At 35.5% G+C, this 17,878-nt stretch overlaps 1 protein-coding gene across 8 annotated transcripts in view; it reads right to left on the bottom strand.

The window, feature by feature from the left end:
• Positions 1 to 17,878, bottom strand: part of FOCAD (focadhesin) — a 380,810-nt gene that overhangs the window by 258,258 nt on the left and 104,674 nt on the right. For all 8 annotated transcript variants that reach the window (XM_058301924.1, XM_058301931.2, XM_058301923.2 and 5 more), the window contains 2 exons: positions 14,527 to 14,614; positions 10,217 to 10,419 (listed from right to left, as the gene is read on the bottom strand). In XM_058301924.1, coding sequence (XP_058157907.1) covers positions 10,217 to 10,419; positions 14,527 to 14,614 — 291 coding nt within the window. The remainder of the gene's footprint in view (positions 1 to 10,216; positions 10,420 to 14,526; positions 14,615 to 17,878) is intronic.

Raw genomic sequence — 17,878 nt, 5'->3', positions numbered from 1 at the left:
TAAAGCTTTTAACAGATTTATGGCAATATAATTCATATATCATAAAATTCACCCTTTTAAAGTTCACGATTCAGTAAAAAAAAAATCATAGGATTTTTTTAAATGAATTTTTTGTTGTTGTTGTTTTCCCCTGAGATGGCTCCCTTATCTGTTTGCTCCTTGTTTTTGCTTACTGTTTTTTGCTCATTGTTTGTGTTTGCTATCTGCTCATTCTCTGTTTTTTCTTTAGGAAGTACCAGAACCAAATCCAGAAACTCCTTTGTGGGAGGTAGGCACCCAAATGCTTGAGCCACATCTGCTCCCTGCTTGTATTGTTTTTTTTACACATTCTTTGCTCATCGTCTTGCTTGTTGTCTGTTTTTTCTGGTTGTTTTTTCTTGTTGTTTGCTCATTGTTTGTTTTTCTTCTTTAGGAGGCAAAGGGAGCTGAACCTGGGACCTTCCAAGTGGGAGGTAGGAAACCAACCACTTGAGCCACATCTGCTCCTCCTCTCATAGGGTTTTGTAACCATCAGCAGTATCTAATTTTAGAACATTTTCATCATTCCAAAAAGAAACCCCATACCCATTAGTAGTCACTTCTCATTCCTCCTTCAACCCAGACACTGGCAACCACTAATCTACAATTTCATTTCTATTCAGGCCATTAAATATAATATGAACAATGAAATATGTGTTCTTTTTGGACTATCTTCTTTCACTAAGCATAAACCATTTTCAAGGTTCATCTATATTGTAGCATATAACAATAATTCATTCCTTTTTGTTGCCAAATAATATTTCACTTTAACATTCATCAATTGAAGGGCCTTTGGGTTGCTTCCAATTTTGAGCTATTATGAATAGTACTTTTTTCTTTTTGCCCGTAACAGTTTTTTCCCTTAATTTGAGAAACTGCAGGGTTACAGAATAATCTTGCACAAAATACAAGATTCCATATTTCACCATCCCATCACTAACCTTGCATTGGTGGAACATTTGTTACAATTGATGATAGCACAGTTTCATAATTGTATTAATACTATTAACTACAGTTCATGGTTTATCTTAGGGTTCACTGTGTAGTGCATTTCCATGCATTTTTTTCAATTTTTATTGTTACCATGTATAAAATCTAACATTTCCCCTTTAAATCACATTTAGATATATATTTCAGTGCTGATAATTATGTTCACATAATTGTGCCACCATCACCACCATCCATTACCAAAACATTTCCATCATTCCAAATAGGAATTCTGTAAAATTTAGGCCTTAACTTCTCATTCCTTATTTCCACTCCATTCCCTGATAACCTTATAAGAAATTCTGACTCTATGAGTTTGTTTATTCTAATTGCTACAAATCAGTGAGATCATACAATATTTACACTTTTATATCTGGCTTATTTCACTCAACATAATGTCTTCAAGGTTCACCCATGTTGTCATATATATCAGGACTTCATTCCTTTTTAAGGCTGAATAATATTCCACTGTACGTACATACCACATTTTATTTATCCATTCATCAGTTGATGGACATTAGGTTGCTTCCATCTTTTGGCAATTGTGAATAAATCTGCTATGAGCTCCTGCTTCGATTTCCTACTTTCAAATCTTCTGAGTAGATACCGAGTAGTGGGATAGCCAAGTCAGATGATTGTTCTATACTTAGTTGTCTGAAACTGTCAAACTGTGTTCTACAGCAGCTGTACAATTTCACATTACCACCAGCAATGAAAAACTCTTCCAATTTCTTTAGATCCTCTCAAAAACTTGTTATTTTCCTTTTTTTTTTTTTAATAGTAGCCATTCTAATGGGTGTGAAATAGTATCTCAGTGTGGTCTTAATTTGCATTTCCTTGATGGCTAATAATGTTGAGCATCTTTTCATGTGCTTTCTGGCCATTCATATATCTTCTTTGGAGGGAGGTCTATTCAAATGTTTTGCCTGTTTTTAATTGGATTATATGTATTTTTGTTGTTAAATTGAATAATTTCTTTTTATATTCTGGATATTAAATCTTTATCAAATATGTGGTTTCCAAATATTTTCTCCCATTGTGTAGGTTGCCATTCTGCTTTCATGACAAAATATTTTGAAGACCAAAAGTTTTTTTATTTTGATGAGGTCCATTTACTTATTTTTCTATTGTGGCATGAGCTTTGGGTAAAAAGTCTAAGAAACCACTGCCTAACACAAGATTCTAAATCATCCCTTCTTTTTCTTCTAGGAGTTTGATAGTTGTAGTCATTATATTTACATCTTTGATCAATTTTGAGTTGATTTGTGTATAAGGAGTAAGGTAGGAGGAGTCCTTTTTTTTTTTTTTGGCAAATGAAGATCCAGTTTTTCCACCAACATTTGTTGACGAAACTGTTTTTTTCCCAATTGAAGGGTCATTGCTTCCTTGTCAAAGACAGTTGGCTATAAATGTCAGGGTTAGTTTCTGAGCTCTCAATTCAATTCCACTGGTCTATACATCTATTCTTGTGCCAGTACCATGCTGTTTTAATTACTGTGGCTTTGGAATAAACTTTAAGATTGGGAAGTGTGAATACTCCAATTTCATTCTACTTTTTCAAGATGGCTCTAGTTATTCAGGGCCCCTTACCCTTCCATATAAATTTGATGATTAGCTTTTCCATTTCTGCAAAGACAGCTGTTGAAATTTTTACTGGGATTGCATTGAATCTATACATTGCTTTGGGTAGTACTGACATCTAAACAATATTTAGTCTCCCAATCCATGAACATGGAACATGCCTCCATTTATTTAGGTCCTCTTTAATTTTTTTCGGAAATGTTTTATAGTTTTCTGTATACATGTCCTTTACATCCTCGGTTAGATTAATTCCTAAATATTTGAATCTTTTAGTTGCTATTATAAATAGAATTTTTTCTTGAATTTTTCTTTTCATTGTTCATTGCTTATTTATTAAAAAACTACTGATTTTGGGGTATTGATCTTGTACTCCACCATTTTCCTGAATTCATTCATTAGGTCTAGGAGCTTTGTTGTGGATTTTTTAGGATTTTCTATGTACAGGATAATGTTAACTGCAAATAATGAAAGTTTTACCTCTTCCTTTCCAATCTGGATGTCTTTTATTTCTTTTTCTTGCCTAATTGTTCCAGCAAGAAATTCTAGTACAATGTTGAGTAACAGTGGTAACAATGAGTCTTGTTTCTGCTTTTAGAGGGAAAGCCTTCAGTCTTTTACCACTAAGTAGGATGTTAGCTGTGGGCTTTTCATATGACTTTTACCATGTTGAGAAAGTTTCCTTTTCTTCCTAGTGTTATAAATATTTCCTCATCAATTGAAATGATCATGTGGTTATTTTCCCCTTCATTCTTTTAATGTCCTGAATTACATTAATTGATTGTTTTAATGATGAATAAACCTTGTATACCAAGGATAAAGCCCACTTGATTGTGGTGCATAATTCTTTTAATATGCTGTTGGATTCATTTTGCTAGTATTTTGTTGAGGACTTTCGCATCTAAACTCATAAGAGATATTGGTCTGTACTTTTCTTGTGGTATCTTTATCTGGCTTTGGATGAGGGTGATACTTGCCTCACAAATTGAACTGGGAGTGTTTGTTCCCCCTCAATTTTCTGGAAGTTTGAGCAGAATTGGAGTTAAGTCTTCTTCGAATGTTTGGTAGTATTCCCCTGTGAAGCCATTTGGTCCTGGGGGTTTTTGAGTGTTTTGTTTTTTTAAGTTGGGGGGCAGGGTTTGATTACTGACTCAATTTCTTTACTAGTAATTGGTTTGTTGAGATCTTCCATTTCTTTTTAAATCAATGTACATAGTTTGCGTGTTTCTAAGATTCTATCCATTTCATCCAGGTTATCTAGTTTATTGGCATACACTTGTTCATAGAATCCTCTTATTATCCATTTTAATTCAGCAGTCTCAGCAGTAATGTCCACTTTTTCATTTCTCATTTTAGTTATTTGCACCTTCTTTCTTTCTTCATCAGTCTATATAAAGGTTTGCTAATTTTATTGATCATTTCAGAGAACTAACTTTTGGTTTTGTTGATTCGCTATATTGACTTTTTTTGTTTTCTATTTCATTAATCTCTGCTCTTAGTTATTTCCTTACTTCTGTTCATTTTGGGTTTAGTTTGCTCTTCTTTTTCTAGTTCTTCCAGTTTCAAGGTGAGTTATCTGATTTGAAGTCTTTCTTCTTTTTTAATATAAGCATTTAGAGCTATAAATTTCCCTCTCTGCACTGTCTCACTGCATGCCATAAGTTTAGGTGTGTTTAATTTTCATTTAACTCAAAATATTTCCCAATTTCTCTTGTGATTTCTTCTTTAACCCATTGGCTGTTTAAGAATATGTTATGTAATTTCCATATATTTGTAAATCCCATTTTTTCCTCTGTTATTGATTCCTAGCTTCATAACCTTGTGATCAGAAAATATATATTATATGATTTCATTACTTTTCAATTTACTGAAACTTGTTTTGTCACACAACATATGGTCTATCCTGGAGAAAGATCCATGTACACTCAAGAAGAATATGTATTCTTTTTTTCTTTTTTTTTAAATTTTTTTAAAAGATTTATTTTATTTATTTCTCTCCCCTTCCCCCCACCCCAGTTGTCTGTTCTCTGTGTCCGTTTGCTGTGTGTTCTTCTTTGTCTGCTTCTCTTGTTGTCAGCGGCATGGGAATCTGTGTCTCTTTTTGTTGCATCATCTTGCTGCATCAGCTCTCTGTGTGTGTGGCACCATTCCTGGGCAGGCTGAACTTTCTTTCATGCTGGGTGGCTCTCCTTATGGGGCACACTCCTTGCACGTGGGGCTCCCCTATGCGGGGTCACCCCTGCATTGCACAGTACTCCTTGCACGCATCAGCACTGCACATGGGCCAGCTCCACACGGGTCAAGGAGGCCCAGGGTTTGACTCGTGGACCTCCCATGTAGTAAATAGACGCCCTATCCATTGGGCCAAGTCCGCTTCCCAATTCTTTTTTTCTTGGGGAAGAGTTCCATATACGTCAGTTAGGTCTTGTTGGTTTAGAGTATCACTCAAGTCCTGTATTTCCTTATTAATCTTCTAACTAGATATTCTATCTACTATCGAGTGTGGTATATTAAAGTCTCCTACAATTAGTCTAAACTGTCAATTTCTCCCTTCAAATCTATTGCTTCATATATTTTGAGACTCTACGTTAGGTGCATATATATTCATAATTGTTATTTCTTCTTATTTAATTTCCCCCTTTATCAGTATATAATGGCTGTCTTTGTCCCTCATAACTATTTTTGATTTAAAGTCTATTTTATTCACTATTAGTACAGTCACGCCAGCTGTCATTTGGTTACTACTTGCATGGTATATTTTTTTCCATCCTTTCATTTTCAACCTTCCTGTATCTTTGAATTTAAGGTGAGTCTCATGCAGAGAGTATATGGTTGGTTCATGCTATTCTATCCATTCTGCCGATCTCTGCCTTTTGACTAGAGAGTTTAATCTATTTATATTTGAAGCCACTACTGATAATGCAGGACTTTCTTCTGCCATTTGACAATTTAGCCTTTGTATCTTATACATTTTTTCACTCCTCAATTCTTCAATTAATGCCTACTTTTATATTTATTTGAATTTTTTCTTGTACCATATTGAATGACATTTTATTTCTATCTGGATATATTTTTCATCTATTTTCCTTGTGGTTACCATGGGGTTAAAATTAAAACATTCTGAATACATAACAATCATATATGATTTGATATCAACTTAACTTCAATGGCATACACAGATACTTTTCCTACACCCATCTGATCTCCAACCTTTTTTTGTACTTGTTAGCACTTATATCTTTATACACTGTATGTCTAAAATCACAGATTTATCATTACTTTTTATGCATTTGCATTTTAGCACCTACAGTAAGTAAGAAGTGGAGTTACATTTCAAATAACACACTACAATAATACTGGCATTTGTAATTACCAAAATGGTCTGTCCCTCATTTTTTAAAGAATGTCTTGCCAATAAAAAATTCTTGGTTGACATTTCTGGTTGTTGTTTTTTTTTTTTTTCAGCAATTTAAGTATTTCTGCCCACTGAGCTCCTACTTCCATGGTTTCAGATGAGAAAAAGCATTCAGTCTTATTGGGACTCTGTACATAACATATTGCTTTTCTCTTGCTAATATCAGAACTCTCTCCTTGTCCTCTGCATTTGATAGTGCGATCATTATATGATGAGGTTTAGTTTTCTTCCCATTTATCTTGTTTGAGGTTCTCTGGACTTTGTGAATGTGCATATTCATGTCTTTTGCTGCATTTTGGAAGTTCTTTCACCATTTCTTTGAATATCCCTTTTGCCCCTTTCTCTCTTTCTTCCCTTTCTAAGACTCCCATAATGCATGTGTGGTGTCTCAGAGGTATCTTTTGCTATTTCACTTTTTATATTTCTTTTTTCTTTCCTCTCTTAGCCTGACTCATTTCAAGAGCCTTGTCTTCAAGTTCACAGATTCATTCTCCTGCCAGGTCCAATCTGCTCTTGAAACCTTCCTGGGAACTTCTCATTTCATTTTTTGTGGTCTTCAACTCCTGTAGTTCTTATAGTTCCTTTTCAAATTTCTATCTCCTTACTAACATTCTCATATTGGTCACTTATTCTTTTCCTGACATCTTTTGTTCTTTCTCTGTACTTTCCTTTACCGCCAGAGCACTTTCAGGTCCTTTTTTAAAAAAGCATTGTTTGGTCTGTCTACATGCTGGTCTTCACTGGTGCTTTCTGGATTTTTATCCTCTTCCTTTGGATATGTCATTCTTTCCTATTTTGGGGGTTGTTGTTGTTTTTTTTGTCCTGTACTCTTTTGTTACACACTGTATATTTTAATATTTTTTAAATGTTAACTCTACGAGTAATTCCCTGAGATGTCTATTTCTTGATCTTGTAACCACCTAGAGATAAGACAGTTTCTAGAGCTTAAGTCATCCTATGAGGAAGGTCTGCCCAAGGAGAATGCTGTTTCCCTGTCTTTTTAGGTCTCTGTCTTGTCCTGGGCTTTTGCTTGCCAGTTGTTTTAGGGTTCTCCTGTTTACAGAAGTTTGGTTTTCTCCTGTGTTTCCCAGGAGACAGACCTACTTCTCCCAGGTGTTTGAAGCTGGCAAGCCTTTGCCCCAGCCTGTCTACCTCTATAATAGTTTTTTACACACTTTCCATTGTTTCAAGAAGCTTTTGCCTGGAGGGCAAATTCTGGGAGGAGAGGCATGCCAGAGAGGATTTTTTTCTATATCAGTCTTTCCCAGATGAGACATGGCCAGGGACCCATGAAGGTGAAACAGGAGCTCCAAAGTGCCCTGGGAAGGGGATCGGGAAGGATGCCAAGAACCTCTGCCACGGCTCCCTAATTCTGAGCTTTCTTGGCCTACCCAGCAAATAACTGTCACCTGCAGCACTGAGGAAGCATAACATCTTTAAGTCTCCTCTGTCATGGCCTTTGATCAGAGTGGGTTTAAACAATGGCCACCACTGTCTCTGTCTGGTACTGGTTAAAACAAAGGCTGTCCTTAGAGTCAGGCCTTCAGTGATCCAAGGTCAGTAGTCAAAAGCCATGATCAGTAATCAGCCATGCCCAACCCTGGTCTTGGGGAAGAGGACTTTTATACCCCTTTCTGTCACCAGAAAGTTACCCAGGGGCTGGAATAACAGCCTCTTTCTCCTGCTCTTCCCTCAATGCTATACAGTATTCTTCTTGCTTTTGGAATTTCAAAAGAATTGTTTCAGATAATCCCTGCCTGTTCTGGTTTGGACTGAGTCCTGTAGCTCCCTATACTGCCATCTTCCCACAATCTTTTAATCTTTGGTACTAATTTTTTTTCATTTCTTAGAAACTGGAAGAAGCTAATAAGTGTTTTATTTCATGATCAACACTTCAGAAATAGAGAGGTAATTACATAATTGCATTGTGTAAGATATTTAATCTTGTTTTCGTTCACTAGAAGAACTATGCTTCTGAAAAACTGCTCTAGTTCCAAATTAAACACGTTTAAGTCAAGTCACCAATCTAAAAGGAAATAACAAAAATAAATACAACAAAAATTTTGGTGTTTAATCAGAGTTTCTCCTGTAATATTATCAAGATGGTAAAATGAACTTCTATATTCTTGTCAGAAGCACACACACCACTGAAGAGAATTTTACTGAATGTCTACCGTGTAATAAACAGTGGGTCTGATATTAAAGACGCAAAGCTACATAATCTAGGATGTCATCTATTTCTTTAAGTATATGGAAAACAGGATAATATTGAATTTGAAACTGTCTAAAATGCTTTTAATTCTCTCATCTATGATCAGCTGAGAAAAATAAAGTACAAACAATAGGGTGGAAAATACAAAAAGTTCAACAATTGTTGGAATTTAAATACTAAAGTGCTTAGGAAATAAAGCTAAAACCTGAATAGGGTCAAGATTTTTCCCTCAGTGAGCTGTTACATAATTGGGGGTATAAACATATAGAGCCCTAAATTAATATACAACTAAGTTGAGTAATGCAAAAAGTGCCGGAAACACAAAAGAGAGAGCAATAAATTCTGACATGGAGAGGCTGAGAACATTTGGTTGGGTCTTGAAGAATGACTAGGCCAGGCAAAAGAGATGAAAGAGCATTATGTGTAAAAGCAAAGATTCAGGAAGAGATATGGAGAGTATGGGACAGGTTAAATCCATAAGTGTATTTGGAAAATAGAGTACAGACAGGTGCAGGATAAAAAAAAAAAAATGCCAAGAGTAAAATGTGGCTTAATTCTTTAAAAAGGGTGATCGTGTGTCTTCTCAAATAAAGCCTCAATTAACCAGCACAATATCATGAGGAGGATGTTTATAGCCCTAACAGTATTCCTTCTCCCACTTCACCTGCTGCTAAAGAGAAAGTTCAGCTATTAGTGTAGATGAATAAAATTCTCACACACCTGAGCAAATAATAAGCTGAACACTTACATATCAGAGTTAGGGTAATCTTCAGTAAATGTCACCTGGGATTTAAAGGTACAGAACCCACAGATATGGCAGATCCTGGCCTGTCACACTCCCATTCAGGATCCAATCATTGATACATATGGACAAATCAAAAGAGAAGTTTAAAAAAAGTTAGGAATTTTGGGCCACATTTTTTATTTCTATTAGGGCTAATGTGAGAAGAACTTCTCTCTCCTGAGGTAAATCAATTACCTGTTTCATGTTTTAAAGTTTTAGTTAAACAATTAAGACTTAGGAAACCAGAGTATACAACCAATTTGCCTATAATTATAAGCTACTTTCTGCTACATGCTCAAAGAAAGAATAACAACAACTGGATTTCTGCTGTTCCATCATTAAGAAGAGATGATTACAAGTATCTCTGTTTTTGCAGATATAGCAACAAGAGCAATTCTAACTTGTATTTATGTCGTGTTTTCTACCCATGGAGACTTAAGGTGCTTCATCAGCTTTATCTTAGTCAATCCTTAGTCAATCTCCATCAGAGAAGGAGTTAGGAACTAATGCTACATTTTACCGCAAAACTCAAATACCAAAAGAGAAAAAGTCTAGCAAATAAAGGCCTAGAACCCAGTCACTAAACGACATTGGCAATAATTTTACATTACTGTAACAGGAAGGGTAAGACAGAAAAAGCAGAATGAAGTAGGCTGGCAGTCAGAAACAGGAATGAAGTGCGATAGGCTTGCTATCTTGCAATTGAAGGCAGCAGAGAAGGGGCATATACAGGAGACATCAAGAACAAATGTGCCATTTCAAGGATGAAGTCTTAGTTCTTCAAGATTCCAGAAATTTCAGGCATTTCAAAGAACATTTCCCAGCCTGGTGCTTCCCAGATCAAGCATTATGCTGTACTTATTTAATGGGATGATGAGAAAAAAGGATCCCATGCTCAGATATTGAAGAAGCACTAGGCTAAATAGGATTAGTTTCCTTTTTTTGTAGGATTCCTCAGGTCTTTGAACTATTAATATGCACTGTAATCCCAAGGAGGGAAAAAGATTGTACAACATTTCAAAAAATTATTTCAAAACAGGACTGCCCTCCTCTCTCCAGTCCAGAAGACTATACTAACATCTCCTAGATCACTGCAGGAGAAAACGGTAAAAAATTCAATAACAGAGTTTAAACTCAAACAGATACTTCATCAGGAAGTTAGATTATCAGCAGAGATATTAATCCCACATTAACACATTAAGAGAAATAAGAATGAACTCACCTCTTGGTTGTCGTCTCTGTAGCACTCCTGTTGTACTATTTCCAAAAGATTTAAAGCCAATTGCTGCCTAGAGGGGCCTTCTTCATCCATGGATATACAGTCATCCAAGGCATTAGAAGATAATATCTGTAGGACTGGCATCACTAGAAGCAGGGATGACTTTGGGATTTTCTGACCCTCAGCAAAAGAGAGGAGCTTCAAAGCTATTCATCAAAACAACGGTTTAAGTGTTTAAAAATCAATACCATGGTCAAACAAAATGCTATTATATTTAAGACTGATAGGACAAAGAGTTTTTTCACATCTTTACAGCTGGGTCAGACGTATAGCCAAGATGATAAATTGTACTCATTTACTCATTTAGAAATAAATAAAAATTAACTCCAAAACAGCCTATATGTGTGTGTATATAACACTGATGATACCCTTAGAGAAAATACATATCATATATATCAAAAGGCATAAATCGACATAACTCATTTTTAAGTCAATATGATTTTTTGTAGTACAACTTAATTTTCAATCCTTTGTATCTTGTTAGATCCCACCACTGCCCTCAGCAATCAGAGCCAGGAGGCCACAAAGTAGCCAGCAGACCAGTGCTTGATTAGTGGAAAGCAAGACCCTAACAAATGCAACTGAGAATTGCATTAGATGCTTAAATAAAAAGCAAGGTGAAGGACAGCTATCCTCCAGCTGTAATTAAGAAGATCAAGAAGTCTCAAATTCCACACACAGAAAAACAACCAAACCCCTTTTTCACAAATGATTCTTTTTCTGTCTTAGTTCAGAAATTCAACTTACTCATTCAAAACATACATACAAATGTACAATAACTTAGTTACATGTATAGTCTCCCCTAGACTATTAATGGAACGAATTAAAAGTATTAATACACTTTTGAACAGTATAGATACTAAATGAACCCTAACTTACTAAGAGGCATTATTCATAGGCTTCAGAGCTAAATTTTCAGGGCAATCAACTGATTTCCCTACTATCAATAAAAAAACTCTACAAGCCTTAAATTCATATTTTTAAATCTCCAGTACTTTATTTCATTTGGCAGTCAAACTTTAATATGGCATGAAGTACAAACACCTGTTATTCTAGCACTACTAATTTATACTTTTTTGTCTAAATATTGGTCTCAATTCATATCTCTGAGATATCAAAATCTATTATCTAGGAGTAGATGTGGCTCAAGTGGTTGAACTCCCACCTCCTACATGGGAGGTCCCAGGTTCAGTTCCCAGTGCCTCCTGAAAATACAAAAATGAACAACAAGCAAAAACAAAATGAAAAAACCAACTCAGGGAAATCAATGTGGCTCAGGGACTGGTTTCCTACATATGAGGTCTGGGGTTCCCAGGCCTATAATACCTCAAGAAAAAAATAAACTATTATCTTTATCTAAAGCAAGAAAAGCATAGAGTATATATATTTCCATAGCCTACATTTTATATCTTGCAGGCATTTTAATTAGATGCTATTTATAATTAACGATAGTGTTAATGAGTAAGCAGCACAATCCTGTCTTAAGGCCATGTGTTTTTTATTTGAAATAATCAATATTCTCTTGATTATCCAATCTCTTTGAACATCCTCTCCTGATGTACTAAACAACAGGGCTTCCTTACTTTTCAAAATGACACATTGGCTCAACAGTTTCCAATATAATCTATATGCTCTAACTAAGGCAACTTCAATTTAAAAACACTTGTTTTCAAAAGAAAGAGAAATAAAAGTATGAGAGTTTGATCCTATATTATATTATACATTATACCACAAGCCACATTAATGAGTGTAGCTTCAGAATTTAAAATATGGTTTCTCTGAGGCTCTGAAATTATTTTTGTCAAAAAACAAAGTAACATCCAGATCTGCCTTCTCTGTTAAGAAACTGGGTGCCACTTTGAACAAGACTTAATTTATGATTAATAACTTAGCTAAATCAAATGAAAGATAACTTTCTTCTGATTGTCATGTATTGATTTAAAGAAAAGTGTGGGAAGGAGATAAAGAGAAGCAAAAACATTCTAGTAAAATTAAAGTGGTAAAGAATCAAGTAGAAATGTCCAGAAAAGGCAGATCTATAGAGACAGAAAACAGATTATTGTTTGTCTGGGGCTGGAGGTGGAAATGGGTAAAGGGACTTTTGGGGAGGAGGGGAGGGAATAGAAATGTCCTAAAATTGAATTCTGGTGATAGTTACACTGCTGTGGGCTATGGGTGGAAGGCTCTTTGTCTCTTCAGAGATAACTAAGCTGTTTGACTTGTGAGTGTGGAAAGGTAAGAGGCTGCAGTCCTGCCCTTAGGAAAAATGGCAACAAGCTCCAGTCCCAGGAAATGTTTAACAATGCAAGGGCTATAAACTTTAAGTATTTAGGGGAAATGCAAAAAGTAAATATGCTAAAAGCTTATCTAGAATATCTGGAGTCCATGCTAAAAGCTTATCTAAGATGTGGAAGATATATGCTAATTGAAGCCTATTGAGAACTGAAACAAAGGGACCATTTGGCCTTTCTTCTCTGTATAAAAGACGTTTGAAAATCTTGTTCAGGGCTCGGGATTCAAACTGAAAGCTCCCAAGTCCAGCCGGCCGTCAATAAACCATTTTTCCTTCTCAAAATCATTCTTGAGTCCTGGCCTCTCTATACTCAAATAATTGAACTTCTCTCAAATTCTACAACAACACAACTCTTTTTAAATTTACTAGAACTATGAAAACACTGAACTTACACTAAAAATGATGACTACCGTGGTTTATAAATTATACCTCAATAAAGTTCCTTTAAAAAAAAAAATAGCAAAACTAAAGCCATTAAACTAAGACAGTCAGAAGTAGCAGCACTGGTAAATTAAACCTGTGGGAGAATCCCACCTGCACTGATAATGAGGAGGGGGGAAAAAAGCAAAAGTAGTTCAGAAAGGTCCTGGAGAAGAGGGGAACAAATGAGTATAGGGCCAATTGGCAAAAGCAGGGTTAAAATCCAAGCCTAAACCAAAGTTCCACTCTGCCTGCCAAAGCATTTGCAAGGCAGACCATAAGTGTAAGAGCAATCTAACCTCAAAATCATGAGTTAAGATGCCCAGAAGAATGAGCTAAACAATTGGTATTCACCTTATGCACTACTTTTAATGAGGGTGGGAATGTATCAGCTTATCACAGCACCATGTAACATAATTTAGACAGATCCTTCATTATACGTGGATTATACTGGGCCAAGTAAAGTAAGGCAACATTAATGTAAAAGTCACCTTTTAAAGGTGTAATTTATTTGCCAATCCGCCAGCCCTAGCAACTTGATTCTTTACCACATTAATTTTACTAGAACGTTTTTGCTTCTATCTCCTTCCCCTTTTCTTTTTTTTTAAACATTTTATTTATTTATTTTTTTATTTCTCTTCCCTTCCCCCCCCTCCAGTTGTCTGCTCTCTGTGTCCATTCACTGTGTGTTCTTCTATGAGCACTTCTATCGTTATCAGTGGCATTGGGAATCTGTGATTCTTTTTGTTGCGTTATCTTGTTGTGTCAGCTTCCCCGTGTGTGCGGTGCCATTCTTAGGCAGGTTGCACTTTTCTTTCGCGCTGGGCAGCTCTCCTTACAGGGCGCACTCCTTGTGCGTGGGGCTCCCCTACATGGGGCACACCCCTGCGTGGCACGGCACTCCTCGCGCACATAAGCACCGTGCATGGGCCAGCTCCACGCGGGTCAGGGGGCTCAGGGTTTGAACCATGGACCTCCCATGTGGTAGGTGGACGCCCTATCCATTGGGCCAAGTCTGCTTTCCCCCTATTTTTCTTTAAATCAATATATGACAATCAGAAGAAAGTTATCTTCATTTGATTTAGCTAGGTTAATACAATAATCATAAACTAAATCTTGTTCAAAGTAGCACCGAGTTTTCTCACAGTAAAGGTTTAGTGAGTTTTGAAAAAAAATACAAATGCTAAACAATTATTTCCAAAGGTTTTATACTATTGTTTCTTAGTTGCTATACAATTAGAAATATGCTGATATGTCTTTCAACACATTTACAATGTCACTGTTACATGATTTACATTATAATTTCCTAAAGGGCAGTATGAATACTTTGTAAATTATGGTAAATGGAACCTTGCACAAGGTAATACCTATGCAAACAAAAAAATACAATTCTACTTGATGATAATTAATTAGGAGAATCCAAAATAGACACTCAGATGATCCAGGACTTTATGGTATAACATCACATACATTTCAAGTGACTTCTTCCAATACTCAAAGTACATTTACAATTTACGCTAGCGAGTATATTTTTATTTACCTAAACTTAAGATTGGCTTCTGCTGACTTGCTGGAGTCTGTAGAAGTAGTAAAGCTATGCCAATTATGAGTAATTCAACAGGAAAGTTCTACAAGAAAAGAAAAAAAATTACTGAAAAACTTCCCAAAACAATGGCTTTACAACATGTATATAAGGAGAGTATATTTAACATAAAGGATTGCAAATTTATTATACAAACTTACAGGAAGTCTACTTTACTGAAGGAAAAATTGGTGAATAACACAGCAGTCACATATATATTCAAACTGTTATATTACCTGACCAAAAAGCTGTGAAGAAAAATATATCAGAGACATAATTCCTTAATACAACAGATGAACAAATCTTCAAAACAGCCAATCCCTGCAAGCTACAAATAATTTCCTGAAACATTAATTTTAAGAATATCTCATTTCTGAAAAGTAGTTCAATTGTCAATATACCTAACATAGGCATGATTCATCTATATAATTTGATAATGACTTATGCTAAGCAAATTTTAAGAAATCATATTATAAAAAAAGAAACATAGGGCTCAGGGAAGCAGAGATTATTTTTAAATTACAATAACTAATTAAGCATATCTAAATGTAGCAAAGCAATCATAGAATATAAAATCATTAATTTTATCAAGTATATAAATAACATGAAAAAGGAGGGAAAAGATATGTACATTAAGTCCTATTAAAATACAAGCGACATCACATGTTATTTGAGTTTCTAAATAAAGAAACCTTAATGCAGTATACAACTAAAGAAGAAAGGTCCAGCACACTTAGTTAAAATTACTTCATTCTGAAATTTTATAGAAGCACCACTGCAGCAGAAGTACCTATGGACCACAAAGACAGAGTGAAAAAGGAAATCATGAAAACAGGGGGAAACGGGAATCTATGAGATAAAGCCATGTACTAAAGAAACACTTCAGAGAAAATAATTTTCTCTGACGCACTTGGAAGTTATAATCTTAGAGATGATATCAATTCTGGCCAAAAATAAATATCCTATTCTTTACCACAATATTCAGTATATATATATATATATCATAGTTTCACCATTGGAAAACTGAAATTAATAAAACTGCAAACTCTTCTCTAAGACTTGTTTTGGACTTTTTAAAAAACAGCAAAAGAAGAAAATGAATTTGTAAATTTTTTGGCTGATACATATTTCAATTTGAGTCTTTTGGGACTATGCATGTTCACTGTTTGGAAATACAGTTGAGAGCAATGAAGCAGCTGTGTTGCCTACTGGAGGGCAATAAACACCCTTGGGGACCAATAGGCTTATGGTATATAACACCACACCATTCTTTGCCATTATCATTTTTACAACTTCATTCTAGTTTCTGCATGTATAAAAAGCAAAAAGGAAACTAGCAAAATCATTTAAGTATCAAATTTACTAGCAACCAAGAAGATCAGAGACAAAGGCCTTATTGTACATAATCCATCACTAGAAGGGCCATAAATTGGGTACTGAAATGGAATGGAAGTATTTTAAGTGGATGAAACTTAATAGTATGAAAGAACAAATGAAAACGGAATTCTCCAGAAAGAATGAGGAGACATCCCTATTCAGAACAGGAGAGTGAAATGAAAAGAGCTGGAGCATCAAGACACCAAAAGAATAAATAATTGGTGGAAGATTAGATTCGATTTTTTTTAATTGCTTGCAATTCTGAAAGGCTTTAAGGGTTTTGTTTGCTTGATTTTTTTTTTTAAAGAAGGTTTAGATTACATAAATGTTAAATAAAAAATATAGGGTGTTCCCTTATACCCATCTCCCTCTGCTTCCCATACTTTCCCCCATTAACAACATCTTCCATTTCTTTGATATGTTATCAATTATAACACTGATGAAAACATATTGAAGCACTGCTACTAACCATGTTCTATAGTTTACGTTATAGTTTACACTTTGCATTGCACAATTTTATAGGTTTTGACAAAATGTATTATGGCCTGTATTCGTCATTGCAATATTGTGCAGGACAATTCCAACATCCCAAAATTGATTTTTAATGGACATGAAAGGATTTAACAAGATTTTTAATAAAAGCCTGTGTTGGGCATCTCTTGTATACAGCTTCTGCTGTGGCAACTGATTCTGCACAGATGCAACCTGATGCTCCTCCTCTCAGGCCTCACCATGCACTTCTTTCTTCCTGCCCCAGAATCAGGAATTGGGAAGTATAGAGGAGTTAAAAGTCCCATAGGCCAAGACTTGACAAATTGGCAATAGGAGCCCATGGATAAATTTTTCAATCTTTATTCTAGAGCCTTCTAGAGGGATCTGAGACATATTTCATATTCTGTGGGATTGATCAATGGGTTGCTCGTAGCAGTGGCCAGTTTGTAAATGCTTGTATTACCTTTTCCTCATTCCCTATTTTACTACTCCTGTCCCTTAACTCCGCTCCTGTTCCCAAATGAATACTTCCCATATAAACCTTTTGTGGGGACCCAGGCTCTGTTGGTTTTTGTTTTGTTTTGTTTTTCCTTTAATTTTTAAACATTTTATTTTGAAATGCTTTTGCATTTGAAAGACAGTTGCAAAAATAATGCATAAGCCATATGGAGAACTCCAACATATTCTCCACCAAGAGACCCAAATCTACCATCTTTTAACATTTTGCCACATTTCCTGTATCATTCTTCAACATTATGCCACATATGCTACATAATTCTATCTATCCATCCAGCCACCTGCCTGTTTATCTATTTTCTAAATATTTGAGATTAGCAGTCGCTGCTTCTGCCTTTAGGGAAATCAATTCTACTTTTGGAAGAGCCCAGGCTAATTCAAAGCCTATCTAGATAAAGAAAATAAAGTACAAAAGAGGAGTAAATGCCTTTATACTCACTCCCAAATGTTACAGGATTATTAATGACAGAAAACACCTTGAGTTCATACTTACTGTCCTCAATTCAAGTGAAAGATATCACTGAGCACCAACTGTGTACCAGTCGTTGTGCCAGGACCTAGCAATACCACTGTGAAAAAAAGACAGTACCTATTCTCAAGGATTTTACAGTCTAGTCACGGAAAAGTATTATTTTTTTTTTAAATTGAAAACACAGCATAAGAAAAACTACATCAAGGAAATAAGTATAGCAGGCACAAAAGAGATGGTACCCAGCTCACACGATCCCACAGTCCACAGCTTGGCAGCTACCCTGTCCTTTGGCGACATTTCACAGATCATGCTGGCCCAATCAGTATCTTTCCTAGGAATCTAAATACTTAAACGGAGACACACAGTGTAGAAAGGCAATTGGTGTTTAATCTTCTGACAGAAATGTCTTAGAGAACATGGATTCCTGATCTTAACAAAGTCCAGGTGTTCAAC

Source organism: Dasypus novemcinctus, chromosome 8 (assembly GCF_030445035.2).
Source record: "Dasypus novemcinctus isolate mDasNov1 chromosome 8, mDasNov1.1.hap2, whole genome shotgun sequence".
NCBI classification, from domain to species: Eukaryota; Metazoa; Chordata; class Mammalia; order Cingulata; family Dasypodidae; genus Dasypus; species Dasypus novemcinctus.
Note: the sequence above shows the minus strand (reverse complement) of the source record. Positions and strands in the feature narration are given on the sequence as shown.